This window comes from Podarcis filfolensis (assembly GCF_964270895.1).
Source record: "Podarcis filfolensis genome assembly, chromosome: 3".
NCBI classification, from domain to species: Eukaryota; Metazoa; Chordata; class Lepidosauria; order Squamata; family Lacertidae; genus Podarcis; species Podarcis filfolensis.
Window position 1 is genome coordinate 3,467,735 of NC_139606.1, and position 22,073 is coordinate 3,489,807.

The 22,073-nt window shown below is 42.5% G+C and overlaps 1 protein-coding gene across 2 annotated transcripts in view; it reads right to left on the reverse strand.

Annotated features, from left to right (window-relative positions):
- Positions 1-339: 339 nt before the first annotated feature.
- The window catches only part of COMMD1 (copper metabolism domain containing 1), a 66,106-nt gene continuing 44,372 nt past the window's right edge, over positions 340-22,073 (reverse strand). The window contains exons 3-4 of one of the 2 annotated variants that reach the window (XM_083606779.1): positions 3,917-4,048; positions 340-599 (exon numbers count right to left, since the gene is read on the reverse strand). In XM_083606779.1, the coding sequence (XP_083462905.1) occupies positions 3,950-4,048 (99 nt within the window). In that variant the 3' untranslated portion in view covers positions 340-599; positions 3,917-3,949. The remainder of the gene's footprint in view (positions 600-3,916; positions 4,049-22,073) is intronic. The other variant, XM_083606778.1, reaches the window with a different exon arrangement.

Genomic DNA, 22,073 nt, shown 5'->3' on the forward strand with positions numbered 1-22,073 from the left:
CACACATTATGTGCAGCGACAGGGCATGCACCTGCCCTTTCCCCATGCAAGCTGCGATGCCAGCTTAAGATAAATGCCAGAACTGGCCTTCACGTCTGAACCAGGACTCTTGTCTTCATTCCCCAGTACAATCTGTATGCGTAACTTTCCATTCTTTTCACTTTCACATTCGTTCTCATTTGAGGCAAGGGAGCTCTCTTCTGGTCTCAACTGCTGGAGAAGAAAAGTGAATAATAGCAATACCTCCTGTTGTTCTGCAGAGCTCTGCTATTAACTCTATTTTAATCCAATTACATCCTTTTGTTTTAGTGGGCGGAATGATCTTTGCAAGTGTCTATGCATGTTTTTCCTGAGTTACTTTTTTGTCATCTTTATTTCAATTCTTACATGACAGAAGAATAAACTAAAATATTTCACAACAACCATGATGACCAAAGGAATGAACAGGATTTAAAACATATTTTGTGCCATACACAGTTTTAACTCAAAAGCTAGTTTGATTGAGTCAGAGAAGTAATGCTGTCTTCAATCTCCGAAAGCTTCCTCAGCATTTGATTCAATTTGATCTCATCAAATTCCAAAGTCAAAAATTCAGATTCCTGGAACAAAGAAGGAAGGAAGATGTTAGGGAAAAGTGCTGGAAACTTAACAAAGGAAAAAATCAGGAGCAAGAAAGGCTATTTGGATGAGAACATCTGTGGACTGGTTCCAAATAGACATTTTCCTTCACAGAAATGCTTTGGAATAATGGCTGTGGAACAGTGAAAACAGAAAACAGTATGATGAAAGGAAATATGCATATTGATTTTTCTTCCAAAAGGAAAGTCATATGAGTATGTAACAGCAACACAAACTCCGCCTACAAAAGGTACAGCAGTAGGGTGGGGGGGAAGAAGTCCTGTGGGGCCTTAAGACAAACCAATTTGTTGCAGCATAAGATTTCATGGTCCCACTGTCCATCACATGCAGGAAGTGGTATAGATTACTGATGCGCACAGAGAGTCGCCAAGGATAGAGCTTGTCACATGGTCTACATGATCAATCATACAGTGTGAGAAAGTGACAGTCCTATTTTATAAGGCAATGTTTTTACATAAAGCTAATATGCATAAAGGTTAGCTTTCAAACTTCCTACATTCAGAAACCGTTTCTGCATCAAATTGTCTGCTGAAGAATGCCTACACATTTGACATAAATCCCTTGGGTGTAGCAGCGGTTTCTGAGAAGTGGTTGCTAGCATACACACACAGCCAGCCTCCTGGGCTTCATTTTTGCTCCAGAAACTGCTGCTAAACCCCAGTAGATATCCCCAGTATGTGGTTGCACTTTGTGGATTTTGCCCACCATTCCCCATCTTTTCATTTAAGAGCCCCGATAAGCTTTGGAGGAACTCTTCAGAGTTCTGTTGTTTGAAAATCGCAATACCAGGACAGTTGAAACCCAAACCAGACGCCTTGCAAACTAGTTACAGGATATATATTTTATCCGTCCCTGAATGCCAGCTTCAGTCAAGCAACAATGCTGCTCATCAGATAATTCTTATTTTGGCAGAGGAGCATGTTGGGCATTCCTCAGCACTGAGAGCAAGAAGGGCAAAGAAACTATTTTACATGTCAGAACTACTGATACTTACAAATATGCTGTACTGTAAAATAAAAGGATAAATATGGACTGACACATACATTAACGTTACAGAACCTGCTTTAATGTAAACTGAAAGACGCAGACTGAATGTTATACATATTAATGAGAATAATATGTTTTAAACTGAGCTATCTGTTTGTGTCTTTCAAGGAAAAGTCTCTAAGTCAAAGTTATAGTGAAGAATTTGCGGCATTTACAACAAGTCAAACCAAAACTATACATACAGGGATTTAAAATGCACACACGCACATGCACAAACACAACCTTGCTGAGTCAATTCTGGCTATGAAGAATGTATAGGCAACAGCACCCCCCCCAAAAAAAACCAGAGTCAGTTTTTGTTTAACATACTTTATCTAAATAGTCTCTGAACTGATTCATGCTAGCAGTCTTTTTTTCTAACAGAATCAAGCGAAACCAAAACGGTAAACAACCTTTCTGGCATAAAATTTCACATTAAAAACAGAGAAGAAAACAAGGATGAGCGCACTGAGAATGGAGGACCAGATACACAACCTAAGATGAGTTTTGCTCCATATCTCTTATACATATAAGGCTAAATAAGCCATGCTTATTTAGCTGAGAAACTGTCCCAAGGCCATGCTCCACATGAGAGCAAAAAGCACAGAGTCATGATAGTCATAGGGGAGGTTTGTTTCAGGATCAGGCTTCAGCAAAACTGATTGGCTGGCAATTGTGGCGACAGGTCCTCCTAGCTCTGGCAAGTGGGTGAGAAAAGAGACTAAAAGTTTTTCTATTGTTTGTGATATATTAGAACAAATTGAAAAGGTTGGAGATGGAGGAAGATGAACCAGTCTTCTAGGGCAGGCTTCTTCAAACTCGGCCCTCCAGATGTTTTTGGCCTACAACTCCCATGATCCCTAGCTAGCAGGACCAGTGGTCAGGGATGATGGGCACTGTAGTCCCCAAACATCTGGAGGGCCGAGTTTGAAGAAGTCTGTTCTAGGGAAATGCTTACTTGGGTGAAACTTAACTTTAAAAGGGGGGGGGGAGTTGGGGAGTGGATTTGATTCCCTCCTTTGGCCTGAAACCCTCACACTAAGAGAGAAATGTTAGAACTGAAAGCATTTTCCCTCAACCTTTCCTCTTGTGGAAGCAAATTCCATAGTTAAGTATTTGGCCGGTCCTGACTCTTCCAACATTCAGATACACAGGATGTCCATGAGTTCTAGAATTATGAGAGAGGGAGAAAAACTTTTCTCTATGCCAGGCATAATTGTATGTACTTCTGTCATGGCACCTCTTATTTGTCTTTTCTCTAAAGTAAAAAGCCCCCAATGCTGTAACTTTTCTTCACAGGGGAATTTCATCATCCTCTTGATCATTTTATTTGCCCTTCTCTGAACCATTTCCAACTACAATGTCTTTTTTGAGATGAGGCAACCAGAACTGTACACAGTACAGTAAGCCCACAACGTATGCAGAGGTTATGTTCCAGGGATCACACCTAAAGCCAAAATTGTGTATAGCCAAAACACTTTGAGTTCAATGGTGGGTGGGATTGCCAAAATAATTTTCTACTTTTTTTGCCATGCACGTAAAGCTGAACGCACACAAGTTAAATGTGCATAAGTTACGGGCTTACTGTATTCCAAATGCAGTCACACCATAGATTTGTATAATGATAGCAGCAGTTTCATTTACAGTTCCTTTCCTAATGGTAGTTAGCATGGAATCTGCCTTTTTCACAGCTCCTGCATGCTGAGTCGACATTTTCATTGACTCCAAGGTCTCACTCTGGTCAGTTTGGACTCTATAAGCATGTATGTGAAATTAGGATTTTTTTGCACCAATGTGCATCACTTTACACTTGTTAACACTGAGTAGCATTTCTATATCCCTCCACTGTCCATTTATTCCTACGTACAGAATCATAGAGTTGTAGAGCTGGAAGGGACCACGAGGGTCATCTAGTCCCAACTCCTGCAATGCAGGAATCTTTTACTCAATGTGTTCGAACCCACAACCCTGAGCTATCCCATATTCCACACTCTCTGCTTCCTGTTACTTAACTAGGTCCTGATCCCCAAGAGAACTTTGCCTCTTATGCCATGACTGATAAGATTCCACAGAAGTTTTTGGTGAGGCACTTTGCCCAAAGGTTTTTTGAAAGGACAGATACAACTATAAGCAGGGGAATTTTTTTGGGAAATGTATGCAGCCAATGAAATCCATGATTCACAGTCTAGCCTATTTCCTAGACAAGGAAATGTGAAAGGCTATTTTTGTCAAGCCTGTCAGTTCTGCTTACCCAGATTGATAAGTGCTGTCTGCTTTGCTGCAGTCAAATATGTTTCTTATCAAAGCCTTCAGAATGCATCTTCATTCCCCCTGCCATGTTGCCTGGCCTCCCACATTCTTCCCAGTGACATTTAACAGTACTCTGAAGGGACACTAACATCCTTTGCTAAATCGTATTTTAGGGACCCCTGAGTCTGTCCCCATAACTCAAAAGTTCAGTAGGTAATCCATTTTGGACAGGCACTATAATATATTTAGCATATGGGTTAACAAATATAACATGAACAATTTTCAGCTTTACTTTTCTCGTAGAGTCTTTTCTTTCCACATGATTGTCTTTCTAAGCCGGCTGGAGGCTGTAGGACGCATGGGAAAGTGGCGGCTGCTTCTGCGCTACTTGTGCATGTCAGCTGCTGGGCAGGGAGGCTGAGCAGCCTAGAAAAAGCCCCGCTGTGCCTGCAGTCTCTTTGGGGCTTCCTCTGCCCCCACACTTGCTCTGTGAAGGGTTGTCCTCACAAGCCACAAGGACTCGCCAGCTCTCTCCCACAGTTTCCTGGTTTGAATCTATTTACTTCCCAGCATCGTGCAGATACATGGTCAAACTTGAGTTGATCATGCGTAAGTGGGGGGGGGTGCCTGTATAAACTCATTGAGCTGTACCCAATGCTAGCCCTACTCAGAGTAGACATATGGAGGTTAATGGTCATGACTTCATAGTTGAGATTCCTGCACTGCAGGGGGTGGACTAGATGACCGTTGGGTCCCTTCCAACTCTACAATTCTAATTTCAATAAGCCTGCTCTAAGTAGGACTAGCATTGGATACAGCCCATCATTGCAGCAGAGTGGTTTATGGAAGACAGGCATAGGCAAACTCGGCCCTCCAGATGTTTTATTGTTGTTAGCCGCCCTGAGCCTGGCTTCGGCTGGGGAGGGCGGGATATAAAAAAAATTTATTATTATTATTATTTTGGGACTACAATTCCCATCATCCCCGACAACTGGTCCTGTTAGCTAGGGATCATGGGAGTTGTAGTCCCAAAACATCTGGAGGCCGAGTTTGCCCATGCCTGATCTAAGAGGATTTGTACACATGGTATTGCAGGAAGATGGCTGTTCATATAGATGCTTGCAAGTGAGGGGAAGCTAGAGGCACACAGTAGGTAAGAGTATTTCTGTAAAGGCCAAAATGTTCAGGAACTAGTGATACAGGCTCTCTATGCCCTCTCTGTATACCATGTGCAGTGGTCTTGCTTTCTTTGGAGAATATAGGCTGCAGTAAGCATCACCTGAAAAAGGTGCTTTTAAATCAATTTGACTATGCCTTTGGAAAATGTGTTCTCTTATGTTGAGAGTGAAAAATTGCTCACCTGAATTTATATGTCTCAAGAGACCTTGTTAGTTGCTGTTCAGTTAAGATTCCTCCCTCAATGGGACTTGCCTAGATGTAGCTACAAAGCCATTGCTGCTAATATAAATGAAAATAAAAAACCAATATGAAATGTGTGTAGACCCCAGAAAAGACTGTGTGTCTTGCTTTTTGTAGCTGAGTATGACAGCTAAGCACACACAGATCATATACAATGAGTAGCATCAAACAAAGGCAAACAGACATTGCCAAAGTTGCTCTTTTCATATAAAATCAGCAATCTCAGAAGAGACAAACTAGTCCATTGTGCAGTTAGGTAAGGATGTTGAATAAAATTATTTAACATCCTATTGCATCCACTACAACTGAATCCAATTGCAGGACTCAAAAAGTTATTTGAAGGACTATTCCTATCCTGTGAGGTTCCAACAATGTATGATCACCAAATAAAAGCTGGATAATTTCAAAGTTAATGAGATGCAGTACAATCTTAGTGGCCTAGTTGTTTTCATATGCACTACAATCTTGGCAGCAAAAGAAAAGAACAAATCACTATTCATTATAATGTCTCAATACAGTGCTACCTCGGACTACGAACAGCCCTGTTAATGAACTATTTGGTGAACGAACTCCGCAAAACCGGAAGTAGGTGTTCCGGTTAGCGAACGTTGCCCAAGAGGATGAACGGAAGCCAGATGGAGGAAGGGCACTGGTGGCGGGATGCCTCAGCAGGGAAAACACACTTTGGTTTAAGAACGCTTTGGTTTAAGAACAGACCTCTGGAACGAATTAAGTTTGTAAACCGAGGTACCACTGTAAATATAATTCTGACATGTACAGTGCAAACAAATGCATGTCTACCTTGAGGTCAATTAGATTACTCCCAAGTAAGTGGATACAGAATGGCAGCATCAAAATCTTGAAAGCGAGGCTTGTATCTGTGACTCCTTTCCATGGGAGAAGCATTTGATATGCAGAATTTTGTTTGCTCTCCCATAATTAGTTGGGTATTACATGATTTAAGAGGCTATGTTTTATAGGAGGAGGGGGGAAAGTTATCCGTCTTTCAAGAGGAATTGTTCTTTAATTCTTCTAATGTAGAATCAATCATATCCTATTGGAGATTAAATTGAAAGGATTGAAGGGACTGGAGCAAGTCCAAGAACAAAAGGAAAGCCTTGCATTTGCTACAGTGCAGTAAATTTAATTTCACTGCTTTTATGATATTACGTTTTTTCAATCCATCATTTATAACCCTTAAATCAAAGGAGGATTATTTACCAGCACTCAAGTTAACCTTTCCAGGCTCAGCTCCAGTTGGTATGTGTGAAGTATTGCACACAAAGAATTTGAAAGATACGTTCTAACCCACCATAAGCAGAATCCACCGGCAATTCTTCCTATACAAGTCCTGCTGAAATGAATGGTGAAGCACATACAATGCCCCTTTGTTTTCATGTATTCCATAGTAATATGCTGGGTTCTAAGACTGAGAAATACAAATAATAGTATTTGCGTTGCTAGTCATTAAAAACAATTGTACACAAGCTTATGAACTGTACCCTCCTTCAGGTTTCACTGTTCAGAACAAACAAAGTCTTAAGTAGGGTGGTTCCTTATGTGTTGCACAAAAAGAAAATATGTATCACTGAAGACGAGAACAAAGGAGGACACAAAAAACCCCACTAGTGCGGCATTAGCCTAACATGTAGACTCTGCCGTTGAATTTCTGCCAGTTGTGCAGCTGTTAAGGGGGACCTTCAAACACTCAGTGAGAGGAATCCATGTGTTCCAAGAGCAAAGGAAAAACGAGGTAAGGACAGTGGAGGGGGAAGAAAGGTCTCCACACTCCTGGGAGGGAAGAATGGTGGGTGGACTGTGCTTAAAGGTCAGAAGTGCTGTCACCCTGTCACCTGGCTTGCCTAATTTCAGTGGGACTGGCCGCAATTCCTTTGCAGACAAGGAAAGCCAATCCTCTCAATTTATGGTACAGGGGTCCCCACGTCACTCTTTCTCATTACTCCTCCTGCCTTGGGGGGGGGGGACTGTGCAGAAATGATGCTTCAGCCCTTTGGATCAAAGCAGTAACAGGGTGAAAGAACCAATTGAAACAATAGAGTCTTGGACAGTGAGAATTGCGGAAGGGGATGTTCCTAGGCAAAAGTTGGAGAGGAAGCCTGGAAACTGGGAAAAGATGACTGATATGAAGAAAGTCCAAAAGAACAGGGTAGATTTGGAAGTTTTGAGGTTTAGGCAGAAAACACTTGAGGAGGCCTTGGTGGAGAAAGCGAAGCAGAAAGTACCACCTCTGAGACAGAGAAAAGTTTGAAAGGAAGGCAAGTTGGATCTGGAACTTGCCTCAACTGACAGATGTCTCCTGATGAAATTTAAGTATGCCAAAATTAGGAAAATGAATGGGAAATAGTCTGGGAAATGATGATTGTTCATGTGCAAAATTTTGTAAATATTAGTACATTAGCAGGCTGTGATTAAATGCTTTCAATTAGTAGAGATGGGGATAAAATTAGAAGAAAAAATAATAGTTAAGCACAGATGTGGAATGCAGAAAGTTGTTTTAAAGGGTACTCTAAACACTTAAATGACATCTGTGTTAAATAATGGTAAATGATTTGAAGTGTTAGTAAGTTTTGATTAAGTACGGGTAATTATTAGAAAATTGGGTAAATGGATATAGAAATGTAAGAGAATTTTGTTTATATAAAGAACCAGAAGAGGGGATGGAGGGAAGTCCAGAGATTCCTGGAATCTCGAGGAAAAGGTTTTGAAAATATATTGCTATACATGGGGATTGGGGGGTAAAAAATGTTCTTTTTTACTGATGTTAATGTGGAATTAAATTGTGAAAAACAAAACAACACAAAATTTAATGTAGAAGTGCTGTCACCCTGTCACCTGGCTTGCTTCTCTAATTTCAGTGGGACTGGCCACAATTCCTTTGCAGACAAGCAAAACCAATCCTCTCAATTTATGGTACAGGGGTACCCACACCACTCTTTCTCATTACTCCTTCTGCCTTGGGGGGGGCTGTGCTGAAATTATGCTTCAGCCCTTTGCAGAAGAGATTACATCTAGGGAGCAGATGCAATCAAGAGAGGAGGGGGAGACTTTGGCTGTGTACACACTCCAGTTACTTTGCATGCAGTGCAGTGCTACTACTAGTTTATGAAGTCATGTAAGCATGTGGTTACCACATTCCACACTTTGCTTGTAGTTTCTTGAGAAATGCTGCATTTTGATGCATTTATCCCCAACCACTTTTTTATGGAAAGTTACCTTTGCCCTGTGTGTTTCAAATTTAAAATATGTATTAATTTTTAAGAAGTACACTACAATTGTCATACAGGAAGGTAACATGAAATGCTGTTCATTAACATGGCGTTTAAGGTTTATAGGGAGCAATTCCCTGAGTAGAGATGTATAGGATTGTGCTATAAGGCAGCTACAAAAAGTCCAGCGCCAGTGAACGCCCTCACATTTGTGATTCTCCATCTCATGTTTCTCTACATTATTGAAAAAGGGAGTTTTGTCATAATCACTTGGAACAGCTCCCCTCTCTGTGTTGCTAGGACACGGGTCATCCATAATTGATTTGGATTAGCTAGTTTTTAGAGCTGGATGTTTCAATATAAATAAAAACTGTTAAAATATCCTCTTCAAAAGTTTGCAGCATTAGCAGTGATGACATGGAAAGACCACGAAACAGAAGGTAATAATCTAAACACGAGAAAAATGACCACATTCCAGAGCACCAAGCCACTTGGTATGTGCACAGAGACTTGAGACCTTTATTTCTTAAACACTGGCCACCAAACAATGCTACACTAAAGGTTTTTTTTAAACATAAAGGAGTCAGGGGCATAGGGTGACTATATTTCATGAATATTGTTTACTTCTAAATAAGAAGTAGTCAAGGATGTACATATGGAGACCACTGTCTGCATCCTTAAGGGTTTGGATTGCATCCAAGTCAGAAATGTATGGTGGCAACCCAATCAGAAATTCTCAATGTGGCATGGAGATACTGCAGCAAAGTTTTGCATCTGTCAGGTTGATCTTGTTTAGCTCAAAGCTGTTCAGTACTTAGCGTGGGCTTTGCATGTATTTCAAGTAAGCAAGCAAAAGAACATTTGCAGGGCTCTCACCTCGCATTCCCCATCTCAAGGGGTCCACCAAGATTACCTAGGGCAGGAAAAGAGGGACGTGATGGCAAAGGGTCTCCACTTCCTCGGTGGAGCACCCTTTTCTACCAAGGAAAGGACTGGAATGAGTAGTCCCAAGGGGAGTGTGACAATGTTTGCATCAGTTCTTCCACCTCTGTATGAGGTGGCATCAATTGAAACAGGAAGCAGGAAGCACTTTCTGACACCTTGGCAATCTGGCATCAAATAACGTTACAGATGAAGCATTTGCTGAAAACAAAGTAATGTCTCGGAGCTTGCCATAGTCAGGTGATGGGGGCAGGGGAGGGCAAACACCAATGAGTGGGAGGACTCCATTGTGATTGATAGGTGAAACTTGTAATCAGAGGGAATTATTATACCAAGAAAGTAAATCTTTTTTTTCCTACCCCCAAAATCAACTTTAGAAAGTGTCTACCACTAAAGTCTGTCCCTATTTATCTGTATTTTGGCAGATTTCTTACTCAGTGTCACCCCTCTCAGGTCTGCACTTTTCAGACCAATTTTCCACAGTGCTTCCTTTCTCATTGACTATAAAACTGTAACATTTGCTCTTGTGGCTTAATCTTCTTGCCTTCAGAATGGGTCCCGTGCCTACTTTGTTTGTTTAGTTGTTTAGTCGTGTCTGACTCTTCTTGAATTCATGCTGGTAGCTTCGAGAACACTGTCCAACCATCTCATCCTCCGTCGTCCCCTTCTCCTTGTGCCCTCCATCTTTCCCAACATCAGGGTCTTTTCCAGGGAGTCTTCTCTTCTCATGAGGTGGCCAAATATTGGAGCCTCAGTTTCACGATCTGTCCTTCCAGTGAGCACTCAGGGCTGATTTCCTTAAGAATGGGTTTGATCTTCTTGCAGTCCATGGGACTCTCAAGAGTCTCCTCCAGCACCAGAATTCAAAAGCATCAATTCTTCGGCAATCAGCCTTCTTTATGCTAATTTTATTCAATTCTGTGACAAGATTAAAAAGTACAGGCATTTCTTTAAAACACACACATTCAAAACTTTAAAAGTGGTCAGCACAAAACCCCCTGTAATTACCGTATTTTTTGCTCTATAAGACTCACTTTTTCCCTCCTAAAAAGTAAGGGGAAATGTGTGTGCGTCTTATGGAGCGAATGCAGGCTGCGCAGCTATCCCAGAAGCCAGAACAGCAAGAGGGATTGCTGCTTTCACTGCGCAGCGATCCCTCTTGCTGTTCTGGCTTCTGAGATTCAGAATTTTTTTTTTCTTGTTTTCCTCCTCCAAAAACTAGGTGCGTCTTGTGGTCTGGTGCGTCTCATAGAGCGAAAAATACGGTAGGTAAGCTAGTAGGCCTGCAACCATCATCCACTTCTGTTAAAAAGAAAAAAAATTATAGCTCGATAGACCCTGAGCTACATCAAACTGAGGCAGGCTGTTTTCCAAAGCCCCAAATTGGGGTTCAAACAAAATTTGGTGGTTGGTGCACACCCCTGCTAATTATTTGTATAAAGAAGTCAAAGTAATTAAGATACAATTGTACCCTTAATGTCTGAAAGATTAATAATATAAAGAATGCTGCAGAAGTCCCGAGAAGGAACTTAGCTATGCAATAGCTGAGTGAATATTTGCACAGTGTTCTTTGAAGTAAATGAGGACTAATAAGGCAATTATGCCCAGTTCAGCTTTGATGACATCCTCTGGCATAGAATCCTAAAACTCAATTATGGTTTATATATAATTACATACTGCTTCCTTTTACCATTCTAAATTAATTACATATCAATGTCATTGATTTTCATTCTTCTCATTATTCTCTCTTATATTTGAACCGAGAACGCCTGTTATTTCTTGCTTACATGTGCCATTGAGCGGTTTCTACACAATGGTGAAAGTAACCTTCTAGGATAGTTTCACTGTTTGTACCAAGGAGAGAAAACTCATTTTGCTGCTTTTAGGGCAAAGCTTGCTCTTCTTTTTACTCTGAAAGGGCCTGCAAGCTCATTGTGTTCTTTAAACAATTAAAAATGCCATTTGTATAGGAAAGGAAAGGAGAGGAATGAGTAAAATGTGGAATCCTTATCAGATTCTAGAAGTGGAAGGAATACCACCAAGCCCATTTATTTAGCTAGATAAAGGCTGTAAAGTGCTTTGCAGTCTGAAAGTATGTGCACCCAAGAACACTTAGATTGAATTACTTGGGCCTTAACCCCACCCCCACCCGTTGTGGATTTTAATGGATGGGACATGGTTTTGAAACTATTAGTAACTGTGAGCACAAAACACAAAGGCTATTAGCTAAGTATTCCAAATGGGCAGCAACAAAATGCGAACTTGTGTGAATATTAGGACTGCAATTATGGAAGAAGACGGGAGTAGTTTTTATTTTTGATGTTGTATCTGCCTGAAGAAAGAACTGTAAATTATGGAAACAATACTTGATCTTTTAGCTACATGCCTCAGATAATTTTTGATGAAAATGAGTTTTGCTGCTAATAATAAGTGCTGCATAACTTGCAACGCATTTAATATATGTCAGGGAACTGCCATCGGAGCCAGAGGCGGAGGCAAGGCTCCCAAGCGATGCTGGAGAAGGGCCCACCAGGGAGAGAGACAGCTCATCGGCTGGGGAAGGAAATCAGCGTGACACCAGGGATAAAGGGGGGCAGATGGGGGAATCGGAGAGGGGGCTCCAGGACTCCTCGCTGGAGACCAGCGGGGAGAGCACGGGTCCTCCGCTACCCACACCCACCCTGCGCAGAAGACTTCCGCGCAGGGAGAGTAGGCGGAGACTTGGCGTCAAAGAACTTCTTTGCTGGAAGAGGTTCAAGAAACGCCCACTGAAGGATTCTGCTAGCGACTGAAACAGCCACGAAGTGAAGGGCTGTCCAGACAGAAAAGGTTTAACCAGGCAACCTCGCCAAGAGTGGCGGCAACTTACGCACGAGCAACCCCTATAACCATTACAATATACTATTATAGTATCACACTAGACTAGAGAAAAGGGGTTGGCCCCTGATTTTCTAACAGCCCTTTTCCGACCACATGGCAGCAGTCGCTCTTCCCCCCCCAAAACCTCATCAAAAATAAAGTATCACCTCTCCCAGAAAGAAAAACTTACTGTTTGTGATTTTATCATATGAACATTTAAGTTCTTTTTGCACTGCAGACGTAAGAGCAAAAACAAATATTACTGATATAAAACCAGCAGAATACCCTTCCATATTCTTCACAAGGTAGAAGATTCAGAGACTTCTGTCAGGTTGCTCACTGAAAGGTGTACAGCTTAACACAGATAATTTTCCTTGACTGGAGTGGTTGTCAGTAAGCATCCTTATCTTTAAAACCAAACAGCATGATGGAACATTTTGTGTAGGAATGGAAAGGCATTAAAAGTAAAACAAATACAAAAGAGCCAACAGTTAAATTAGGCAGTGTAAGCCAGTAGCCCTGCTGGCAATCTACAGAGACAATGCTTTCAAAGCTGAAATAAGCATTTGTAATGCTACTCCCATTTAAGTAAACAAACACACATTAGAATTGAATAAAATTATTCTGGCAGAAGAGCCACAGCTTCATTTTGTTACTCCATGATGCCTTGGCTTCACTTCCATTTTGTCAAGTGTTTACTGGAAGCAAACACAAAGAGCCCTGCTGTGTCCGCCACTGGGGAGTCAAGACGGTATTGCGCTTGAAGTCTCTTCACTATAGAACACAAAAGCTGTGTAGATATTGTTGTTTTTGGGGAAGCCATGGGAGCCTAACTTCCAGTTTCCTGGCTTTGTGGAGCTTGAGCCAGCACAAGAAAACCTTAACTCTGATTTGTAACCTGGCATTAAAAAATGCATTTCCCTGAAACAAAATACTGGGGTTGGTTAAACATAAGAGTTCTGTAAATATTAATTGTTTAATACAACTGATAGATCTCAAGGCTACAAGCATGTTCATTCGCACTCCAAACTCTAAACTGAACTGCAGCCCATTGCGAAGGGCACACATCAAGAACAGTGTTACTGCTGGATAAAGTTTGGATCAGATCCTAATAATTTATGTGGAAATTCTTCAGTTTGGTTGTGTATGTTTACATGTTTTCTTTACTGTCTGACTACTGCTGCTGCACCGGGAGTGTGGGGGAAGGCCGCTCCCTCCTCAGGCTATTTCCATCTGGCCTAGGGGGCGGGGCCCAGGCTCACCTCTGTGACAGCTTTAAGGACACTGGTGCTGCTGCAGCAAATGTTAAAGATGTTTTTATATATTTTAAGGTGTTTTAAAGGTGTTTTTACTGTTTACTCTGTTGTACCACTGTGAATGGTGGTTTTTATCTATGTATTTTTGTTTTGTTCCGTTCTGTTTTGGTTTGGGGTTGGATATTGAGTGGGGTGGGGATTGGTTTTGTTTGGATATAATTGTTTTTGGTTGTTTTGTTTTTCTATTCTGTAAATGGAGGCCAGTATGAGGCTTGGGATTGCTACCGTGGAGGGGCGAGGGAGGTATGGCGGTGGGGGCAGATGTTATAGGCGAAGGGGATCGAGTTACGGATATGCTCGTACCCCTTCCAATCTGCGCCGCATCCCGAGGGACGAGGGTAGGGTGAGCAAGGATTACTCACCTCCGTCACTGGTGTTGTGCAATGCCAGGTCTATAGGCAACAAAATCGCCACCCTGCGAGATTTCTTTACCTCACAGGGTGTCGACCTGGCTTGTGTGACGGAGACCTGGGTGCGCGAAGGGGAAACTGTTACCTTACGAGAGATGGCGCCCCCGGGTTTCTCCGTCCGCCACCAGTCACGGACTGTGGGCCGGGGGGGAGGGGTGGCGTTATTAATCCGGGAAGATTGTTCTTTCAGGGCTCTACCATCGCCATCGATCCCCGGCATTGAATGTGTTGGCCTAGTGTGGGGCTCCGAGGTGAGCTTGGCTGTCTGGCTGGTGTACCGGCCACCTAGCGCACCAGCAGCCACCCTGTCAGGCCTATTGGAGGCGGTGGCCGGCTGGGCCTTGGAGTTCCCTAACCTATTGGTATTGGGGGACTTCAACATCCATGCTGATGCCACTCCCTCCTCACAGGCTCTGGACCTGGTGTCTTCCATGGCGACACTAGGGCTCTCCCAGTTTGTTTCGGGCCCCACACATCAAGCAGGCCACACGCTGGATTTGATCTTTGGCGTTGGTATAGATGTGATCATGTTTCCTTCGATGAAGGTGCCATGGTCTGATCACTACGCTCTGAAAGCCAGGATTGATGTTCCACCCCCACCCTGCTTAGGTGGTGAGCCGATTTGGGCTCGACCGCAGAGGCTGATGGACCCTGATAGATTCCGTCAAGCCTTGCGGGACCTTGCTCCCCCTGGCGACTCATTGACTGAGCTTGTTGAGGGCTGGAATACCCAGCTCCCGGCAGCCATCGATGAGATCGCACCTAAGCGCCCTCTGCGACCCCGCAGAAACCGGGCTCCCTGGTTTACCGAGGAGCTTCGGAAAATGAAGTGGGATCTCAGACGGCTAGAGCGAGTATGGCGGGGTGCCCGTGACGGAGCCTCAAGAACATCTTATAGGGTTTTTATGAAAACCTATGAGATGGCAGTGAAGGCCGCTAAGAAGTCTTACTTCTCGGCCTCCATTGCATCCGCTAGCTCTCACCCGGCGCAATTATTTAGTATAATTAGGTCTTTAACGTCCCTTGAAGGACAGCCAAATTTAAATAACAATCTGACACACAGCTGTGAGGCATTTGCGAGCTTTTTTGCGGAGAAGGTCCTGTTGCTCCGCCATGACCTTCCTGCCAATTTGGATACAATAAATGAACTGGAGGCCCCTCGACTGTCCTCGGGTCCAGTATTGGACCACTTTGACAGGATATCTCCAGCCGATGTGGACAGACTCCTCCAAGCTGGAAAGCCCACCACCTGTCCTCTTGACCCGTGCCCGTCATGGCTGATTAGAGCGTGTCCAGACGAGGTGCGGGCCCCCCTGGGGGATATCATCAATTTGTCCCTTGGCATCGGGATATTCCCAGGGGAACTGAAGGAGGCAGTGGTGCGTCCGCTCTTAAAGAAAACATCATTAGATCCCTTAGATCCATCCAATTACCGCCCGGTTTCGAATCTTCCATTCCTGGGTAAGGTGATTGAGAGAGCGGTTGCTGAACAGCTTGGTAGGTTTCTGGATGAAACATCGGCTCTCGATCCATTCCAGTCCGGCTTCCGCGCTGGTCATGGGACCGAGATGGCTCTGGTTGCCCTAACAGATGATCTCCGCAGGCAGCTGGATCGAGGCGGGTCGGGGCTGCTGATTCTTCTAGACCTGTCAGCAGCCTTCGACATGGTCGATCACGAACTCCTAGACCACCGCCTTGCCGACGTGGGGATCCAGGGCACAGTCCTCCAATGGCTGCGCTCGTTTCTGTCTGGTCGGGGACAGAGGGTGGCGCTTGGGGGGAATTGTCATTGCGCCACTCCTTGGTGTGTGGAGTGCCTCAGGGTGCAATTCTCTCCCCGATGCTTTTAAACATCTTTATGCGCCCCCTCGCCCAGCTTGTCCGGAGTTTTGGGCTGGTTTGCCATCAGTATGCCGATGACACCCAACTCTATCTGTTGATGGATGGCCATCCTGACTCGGCCCCAGACACACTGACCAGATGTCTGGAAGCTGTGGCTGGATGGTTACGTGGAAGCCGGTTGAAGTTAAATCCTTTGAAGACAGAGGTCCTCTGGCTGGGACGGGACGATATGGGATTGAGGGGGCAACTCCCATCTCTTGCGGGGGTGCAATTAGTGCCAGCACCGTCCGTTAAGAGTTTGGGTGTAATCTTCGATACTTCCCTCTCTATGGAGGCGCAGATTACAGCTATAACAAAGGCGGCATTTTTTCATCTCCGCCAAGCTAAGCAGTTGGCCCCTTATCTCTCTCGCCCTGACCTAGCCACTGTGATCCATGCGACGGTCACCTCCAGACTGGATTATTGTAACTCGCTCTACGTGGGGCTGCCCTTGAGACTGACCCAGAAACTCCAGCGGGTGCAGAATGCCGCGGCGAGACTCCTTATGGGGTCTTCGCTGCGAGATCACATTCATCCGGTACTATACCAGCTGCACTGGCTCCCGGTGGAGTACAGGATCAGGTTTAAGGTGCTGGTTTTAACCTTTAAAGCCCTATACGGCCTAGGACCCTCGTACCTACGGGACCGCCTCTCCTGGTATGCCCCACAGAGAAACCTACGGTCTGCAAATAAAAACATCCAGAAGGTCCCAGGCCTCAGAGAGGTTAGGCTGGCCTCAACTAGAGCCAGGGCCTTCTCGGCTGCGGCTCCAATCTGGTGGAACGCTCTGTCACGAGAGACTAGGGCCCTGCGGGACCTGACATCTTTCCGCAGGGCCTGCAAGACAGAGTTGTTCCACCAGGCCTTTGGTCAGGGCGCAGCCTGATTCCCTCCTCTGGCAACCTGCACAGAATTTTGCTTAATGGTTGCCATCAACTTGATTTTAATTAATTTTTATAATGAAATATTTTTAAAATGTTGGATTATTTGATTGTTTGATTATTTGATTGTTGTTAGCCGCCCTGAGCCCGGCTTCGGCTGGGGAGGGCAGGATATAAATAAAATTTATTATTATTATTATTATTATTACTTGGTTACGGTGCAGTTATATTCCCCCCCCCCCCGTGTTGTAAGTTGCCTTGTGCATGTTTTGAACTGTGGACAGGTGGCATACACATAAAACCATGTATGTATGTATGTATGTATGTATGTATGTAACAATAATGCTTATTTTAAACTGCTAACCACATAGCAATTCTTTTTTGAAAGAAAAAAGAAAAGGAGCAATTTAAATCCCATTATATTCAGTAGGCTAGCATAGGCAAATCTGGTTTAGATCTGGAAGACACCTCCAAAACCTAGGAGCGAGGGGGCCCATTATTATTATTATTATTATTATTATTATTATTATTATTATTATTATCATCCCACCCTTTCCTCTCAGAGAAGCCCAGGATGGCAGTTATTAATTTCATAGTTTAGCCATCAAATGCTTGAGTAAACAGGAATGTTTTTAATAGTGAGGGAGACTGACAAAGCTCACCAGGGTGGGCATTCCACAAACAGAGCCACCACAGAGAAGGCCCTGTCACGGGTCAACCAGGCAGCAGCCAGAGGTGGTGCCACCAACAGGGCTCTTGTGCGGATCGTAATTAATGAACTTGAAAAGCAACTGTATAGCAAACTCCTCTCTCACACCCAACAGCACAGGTTCACTGGTATAAGCCCCTGCATGTGACTCTAGAGAAACAGGAAAAAAGACTCAGCAGGTTATGGGATAATAGAAATAGTGACGACCAACACAAGGAAGCCATAACTGGACTGGGGTTTGATATAGATCTCATATAACCCCTATTTTAAAACAGCTGCAGTGATTCCAGGCGCCATTCAAGGTGCTCACATTAGTCTTTAAAGCAACTTAGACCCCAGATATCTGAAAGACTTCTCCTTCCCTGCAGACCCTCTCCTCTCTGACGGCAAGGTGCAAAGGAGATCTCTTGGTAGTTCTGCCACCCTCAGAAGAGGGCAATCTGTGGCAGCCGCTTACTTGTGGAACTCCTTCCCCACAGACATGCACCTGGCACCTTCACTGTGCAGCTTTTGGCAGATGTGTGCTTTCAGGACTCCTCCTGATGTTGTATTTTAAATTGTTGTCACCCCCTGAGACCTTATGGTGAATGGTGGGACATACATTAAAATGATAACAATAATAATCCTTTGGTAGCTCAGTCAGTATAGCATGAGACTCTTAATCTCAGGGCTGTGTTTGAGCCTCACACTGAGCAAAATATTCTGGCATTGCAGGGGGTTGGACTAGATGACCCTGGTGGTCCCTTTCAGCTCTACAATTCTATGATTCTATAAGCAAAGCAAAGCAAAGCATGCATATACTTCATATACATTATGCCCAGAGAGGAGACAAAGGCTGTACAATAGTAGCTTATATAAGGACTCCCAGTAACTAGTAAATTAAGAGCTGGGTGTACAGCTATGTTTGTGCAGATGTGAGATTAAAAAATAAAACTAAAATATGATAAAAATCCTCAGCACATTTTGCTGTATGGTAATTAGGCAAAGCACAAGTGAAAATGTTTCAGATTATCTTTCGTCAGAGTGTATTAAAACCACTGGGATATGGGGTTATGAATAAGCTCTGAAACAGGCTAATGAAAAAGCATAATTTAGTCTCAGCCTCTTTCACCTCTGCTTAGAGACCAGCACTGGCTATTATTATTATTATTATTATTATTATTATTATTATTATTATATATTTATACCCTGCCTTTTACCCTGTCGAGATTCAAGGCGGCTTACAGATAAAAGCATCAAAAGCTAAAAACATACTGGGGAGAAATCGTTTAAAAAAATTAAGCATTAATAGAATTAAAACTATATACTTATTAAAATATGTTTAAAAACATGAAATAATTACAGTAAAAACAGTAAAAACACCATGGCACCAGCCCATTCATTAAAAGCAGTCACTTCTAAAAAGCCTGTTGGAACCCACACTTTGGGGCTCTCTCCCTGCTGGCACCAGGCAGACACCTTTGCTGAAGCCCTTTTGGCACCTGCACCTTTTAAAAACATTTTTGTTTGGCAGGCCTATCTAGGTATGTAGAGGTTGGCAGGTATTTTTTATCTGTTTACAGCTTAACTGTTGGTTAGAGTTTCTATCTACAGTCAAGCAATATATTTTGTTAAATAAACACATAAAGTAAATAATGGAAAATGTAATGTATTAAAAATACAGCAACGATACACTGAGCACGTTTTAGTGAAGATTGTTCTCACTGATATTCTCTGTCAGCAATGGTGTTACCCAGCTCTCTTTAGATATAACTATTCTGGAAAAAGAAAAAGAAAAAAAATGAAAGAAAATGAACTTGAAGGTACAGAAAGAAGGGTGGAAGCTTCAGTTCTGCAGAGACATCTGTGTGGGCGGACTTTTCTCTTAAACCTGTGCTGAATATCACAGCACACAAAAGGCCTAGGGGCCCACCCACACGGATCCTTTTGTCCTTGCTCATGGTCTGTATTTTCATTAAACATATAATTCATAATTTGTTGCACAAAGTAAGATCAGCTAAAGTATGGGATCTACACTATAATACTGTTCTTTCAGTGTCTTAAAGAAATTGAGCCAATAAAACGGGGCACATCAAAAATCTTTTAGCACCATGTTTGAAAAGCAGCTTTCCCAGAACAAGCTTTTCTACAAACTGCAATATTTCAATTTGGGGAATTAAGACAATGAAGTTTGCCTTCTTCTTTGACACCAGTTTTTGTATCCATAAGACAATAGAAGAGAACAACAATTTAATTATCCTCTATGCCAGGAAGGAGGTCCAGGTCTGTATTCATAAAACATCTGCTTTTCAAGAGGGACAGCTATGTTTGCAAGTGGATCTATATTGACAAACCAAGGTTTGTGATCAGCTAGGAAACCAGAGACAGAAACTGTGGTTTGCAAACTGTTGCTTGGCTGAATGTCTGAATTGACAAGTGATAGTTATAACCACAGTTCTGCTTCTAGAGATTTCTGAATAATGGCTAAGAAAGTGAACTGAACTTATGAAACTGTCCCGAGGATGGAAAACATAAACAAAAAAGAAGCTTAAAATCCATGCCTATTATATACTTGGAAGCTCAGACTCTGGCCAGTGCCCAGTTCACATATCACAGTAAAGCATAATTAATAGCTTACAATGAATGTGTCTTTCTGGGTGGTTTTCTCTTCTCAATTTGCAAACTGCTATTGCATGGATGAAACAAATGACGATCTGTGGCTTAGTGTTACATCTGAAACAAGAATTGTAGCTTATTTTGCTTTGAGCTTGAGGCTCTCAGTTGTTTTAAGGCTGATGAAACAGCATCAGGTACAGCAAGAGACTCTTTTGTTCTAGCCACACATGTTGATTGCAGAGTGTTATTTGATAGTAAAGGCACAGAAAACTGATAGTCTACCAACAATTGACCAATGGAAGAGGAAGATCTGGGACATAATGATCATTAATAAAGTAATGAGATATAAGCACTATGGGATGGAAGGATGCAGGCAAAATAAAATTTTCAACAAAATTGAATGGGGCTTCTTTTGTATTGGAATCAATATAAAACAGATGAATCTGTTACTTTAGATATATAAAGTATGACATAAGTAAGTATGTATAATATTGTACCTAAATATAAAATAAAAAACCTAAATATTAAGCTATTTTTAAAAGGGATACTGGTTTCTTTGAATTTTAGAATCTGGTTAAAAGAGTTCCACTGAGTGCCGCTCTGAATCCAACCCTATGATGGGGGGTTAGGACACAGCTTATCTGCAATAGCAATCATCCTGGGACACACCAGTTAGGATCCCATTGTGACAAAACACTTCATAATTCCACCTGTGCACTAAGTGCTCTCAAGTGTGATGGTTATTATTTTCAAGTCTGTGGGTGTTCTATTCTTCTAAATCTTTTGCTTAAGTAACAATGGCTATCTCCTGAAAAGAGCTTCCTTTAAAAATCCTTCTATAGTCTTTCTCATCAGTCAACTGAAATTATTATTTCAATACAGTAAAAATCATTTTGAACACTTTGTCCTTCGAGTTACCACGTCTGTTTTCCTCTCTTGTCTTTGTGTTTACTAAGCTATTTTTTGCACAGCTTTTATAATATCATCTACTAGTGATTGCTTAAGTTCTCTAACAAACCCTCTTCTCAAACCTTTCACTGAACTTTTGAAAATTACACTTCTTGCATACAAATCTCTCATTTCTGCTGCAGCCTGCTGAAGATAGAAACATTGGAAAGTGAAAAATGAAGTGATTTAACACGCCCACATTTCATTGCATGCCTGGACTGGACAACCACCTTCCTTTCTGTTCAGAACAGAGAGGTGCAAAGTGTTGTTCTCCCTACGTAAGTGTTGTGGTGGTTAATATACTGTCAGCCTCTTTCCCTGCTACTTATGGGGCCAAGGGACCATGCTCATCCCATTTTGTGGCCACCTTTTCAAAATTCCAAATGTGTCTACTGGCTCAGAAACATAGGCAACTTCACATTTAATCACTGTGAAAACATAGTTGGCTTTTATATCTTTAGGTTATAAAACTTCAGGTTCAAAGAACGTAGCCATTCCCACCCCCAACATAGTCAAAAGTGGAGAAGAATGCCAGTACCAAATGCTGCCATCTATTGTTGTCCCTGATAAAGAGAGATGGATTTACTGTCTTTGTACACAGAGTTTCAATTAGCTATCATGTCTAACAGCTATGAATTTGTTGAATTCTTTTCTGAAGCTAGTGGTCATCAAAGTAACAGCATTTATAAAGCTATTTGTTAGGACTCGGCAGTCTGCTTCCTAAAATCATAGAGCACATGTAAAACTCAGATAAATACATGTTTGTTTGTTTTTTGTATTCTTATTCTTCTATTTTGACAAAGTAATAATCATAAATAAGAATAAAAATGTGCACCCCACCACCGAGACCATTCCATTGTAACTATCCAACCTCCCAAAATTTCAACACCTCTTGTGATGGTTTGACCCCTTTCTGTTTTAATGGTACAAATTCTACAAACACCTTCTATATATCCTCAAAATCATTTCTC